Genomic DNA, 3298 nt, shown 5'->3' with positions numbered 1-3298 from the left:
AAGTTCCAGGAAGGGCTGAGCCCCACGGAGAGGGTTCACACTGGGATGGGTGGGGGAGGCTCGGCGTACTAGCTGAGACCGTTCCAGCTGTGTCCCAGCTGTTCAAGGGAACACCCCCTGTCCTCCCCCCAATTGCCCACCCCCTGCCCGGCATCCCGCCTTCCAGCCCCTGTAATTACACTGCTTCCCCACGCGTGGTTTGCTCCCATTCCTTGGCTTCCAATGACCTTGAGGGATTAGAGGTAGAAGTCCCTGTTATTAGGGGTTGCTGCAGGGTGTGTATGAAGGAGGACATGAAAACAACGGTGGGGTGACCAAGGTCTGGATCATCGATAAAGCCTGGGTGGCTGGGTCCTGAGCTGGGGGACTAAAATGAGGGACGCCACCATCAGAGGTTACACATTAGCCATGGCCTTCCAAATGGGTTTGACCAGTTAGGTTCGGATGTGATTCCTTGTGTGACTGGGCCAGTCCCTCCCCAGAGATTGGCCTCCTCTTCCCCCTCCTCCCCTATAAAGCCTCTTGGGGTTCCCAAGCACCCAGACTCAGCCGACCCCTGACTTTGGGGGCCAGGAGACAGGCAAGATGCTCAACTGGAAGCTCCTGGGGATCCTGGTCCTTTGCCTGTTTTGCCGGAGGTGAGCTGGGAATAGAGGCCCGGAGTGTGATTTGGGGTGATGGGGGACGGTAAAGATGAGGCAAGGGTGAGATGGATGCATAGGGATAGGGAGATCCTGGGAATTCATATGAGGGGAAGAGTTAAGGGGAAGGAGGTGATGCGGGAAGGTGCATTTTAGCGCAGAATAAATGTTTTGCTGGTTTGGGTGTAGCTCCATGTGGCGATTTAGATCAGCATTCAGGTGTGGGGCGAGTATTCATCAGAGCTGAGGTCCGTGTTAAGGGGGTGGAGGTCATGGTAGAGATGGGGTCTGGGTGCCACGCGGGGCCAGGGTGTAGACAGCTTTGGGACTGCAGACACATATAGCGGCCCTGCCAGTGGGGTGTCCCAACCAGGGTTGGATGGAGCTTATGTGCGGGGAGCAGGGGATCCTGTCAGTTTAAAGTTGGTCCAGTCAATAGTTCAGGACAGCGTTTCATGTCATTTTAAGATCACTTTGGTATTTTGTGAATGTGTGAGAGTTACTTTTGAGTTTTGTTTGTGGGATCAGCTCAGGCTGTGTTCCATCGCAGAGAGGTGATGCTCCCTGGGTCTGTAGCTACAGGGAGAGGGGGGATCCTCACAACCTCTTACCTTTCTCCTTCCTCCTCTGCAGGCATCTCAGGCAGCGGAGACCATCCATCTCCCTCATCCACAGAGCCCTCAGAGGAGGAGGGCCCCCCAACATTGCCTCAGGGCCCCCCAATCCCTGGTGACCCCTGGCCAGGGGTACCCCCTCTCTTTGAGGACCTTCCACCTCCAGGCCCCAGTCGTCCCTGGAGAGACCTGTCTGAATCTGGAGTCTGGCCTCCTGTACCCCCTAGAACTGATCCCCCTCAACCTCCCCGGCCTGATGACCCCTGGCCAGCAGGACCCCAGCCTCCAGAAAACCCCTGGCCACCTGCCTCTAAGGTGGGCCACGGATCTCAGGAGGAGCCAGATCTTGACCCACCCCAGGAGGAGTACAGATAATGGATCCCCCAGAGGCATCCTGGGCCTCTGCCCTCAAGCCCATCTCTACCCTTCTGATTTCCCTTGAATTCTCCCCAATTTAGCCTAACTCCTTAATTCCTTTCCTCATTCCTTCAGTTTTATTCTGAACCAGGAAGGTGTTGTTCTCAATATTTTCTGTCCCCTCTTGAGATCGGTATTTAGCCCCCGCTTCCCCCTTCTTTTTTCTCTGACAGCCAAAGTGAACACCCCTACCTCACCTCCAGTCCTCTCCCCTCCCACCGCCTCTTCCCCACCCCTGGGACTCTCCGGGCAGGGCTGGCAGCACTGTGTTCTCTGCTGCCACCTGGTGGCCGCCAGCTGGGAACTACCAGGAGACCATGGTGCTTCCATGAAATGGAAAAACAAAAAACCATGTTTTCTAATTTTGACTCTAGGCTGCGTCCTTGCCAATGAGCAGGACTTTGAACATTCAGATGCCCTCATAACAGCCATGGACCTACAGAGATCTGGAAGTCATCTGAGTTCCTGTCTTGCCCATATGCATAGGGATGTGGAACTCAGCCAGTGGAGGGTTGGAAATGCAACTATCAGAGTTACAAGGACATTCAGACCCACATTTCTCCCATTCTGGGATCCCTATTTTGGAGAATGAGAAACCAAGTTAAGTCTCTCTTTAATAGCTTATGGTTTGCATACCTCTGGCTGAACATGAAAACTCTCCCAGGGAGATGTGGGCAGGACTAAGTTTTAAGGGGATCAATTTCCAGAAGCATATGTGTCCCTTCCTAAAATGAATCTGCCTGAGAACTGTTCTCCTTTTCTGCATGCCTCCATTAACAAGTGACCTCTCACTAGACAGAGGAAGGCCGAGCTCTCTCACCCACCCTGAACTGAACCTGGGTGCTCTTCCTGGAGCTACCAAATGAAGTCAATGGAAAATAAAAATCAGCCCTTTCCATCTCATGAAGAGATGAATTTTTAGTAGAAGTTTACTTTTCTGTTTAATCATTGTCAATATTTGTAGTTTTGATCAATTGCATCTTTTAATAATTGTAATTATAAACCCAGGGCAGAATAATGGTTTTTAATATAGTCTTGTGGTCACAGGAAATAAATTCCAATTTATTGATATGTATATATTTTTGTTACAGAGATATACAAGAAAAGATTTTCCAAAAATACACTAAAATACAAAAAAGGTGATACAATGAAAACAATATTTCATTAGGACCAAACTCTATAGGGAAAATGAAATGGAAAAAGGAACTAAAAAGAAAAATAAATGAGGTAAATTTGCTGACTGGCTAATGGACTTGTTCACTTATTAAAAGGGTGTTAATGAACATGAAAGGGCTATGGTGTTATATTCCATCCACTGCATTTAAAAGAGTGATGTGACTTTCTAAATATATAAGTATTTACAATTTCTCAGAAAGTATACCCTTTGCAGTATTTAAACTGAAGATTAAAAATGTTAGTTGTTGACTTTAAAATGTGTAAGGGGTACATAGTTTCCCCAAATTCTTTAAGGGTGTATTTGAGTAGGAAAGTTGGAAGGGCAGGAGCCCAGAGATCCCAAAGGCCTGATGTCAATCAAGTGGCTGGCCAGGGTGGAGTTGAAAAGGGCCTAAAAGAAATGACGGTTCCCTGACCTTAAAATCCACCGCTTTAGGACCCAGTTTGCTT

General features: G+C 49.1%; 1 protein-coding gene across 1 annotated transcript; it reads left to right on the top strand.

Moving 5' to 3' along the window:
• Positions 1-585: 585 nt before the first annotated feature.
• On the top strand, positions 586-1630 carry PSORS1C2 (psoriasis susceptibility 1 candidate 2). Its single transcript, XM_061194923.1, has 2 exons — positions 586-629; positions 1267-1630. The coding sequence occupies exons 1-2, from the start codon at positions 586-588 to the stop codon at positions 1628-1630; spliced, it is 408 nt and encodes a 135-aa protein (XP_061050906.1).
• Positions 1631-3298: the final 1668 nt, after the last annotated feature.

The sequence above is a fragment of the Eubalaena glacialis genome, chromosome 7 (genome assembly GCF_028564815.1).
Source record: "Eubalaena glacialis isolate mEubGla1 chromosome 7, mEubGla1.1.hap2.+ XY, whole genome shotgun sequence".
NCBI classification, from domain to species: Eukaryota; Metazoa; Chordata; class Mammalia; order Artiodactyla; family Balaenidae; genus Eubalaena; species Eubalaena glacialis.
The sequence above is the reverse complement of the archived record's forward strand: the minus strand, read 5'-3'. Positions and strand labels throughout refer to the sequence as shown.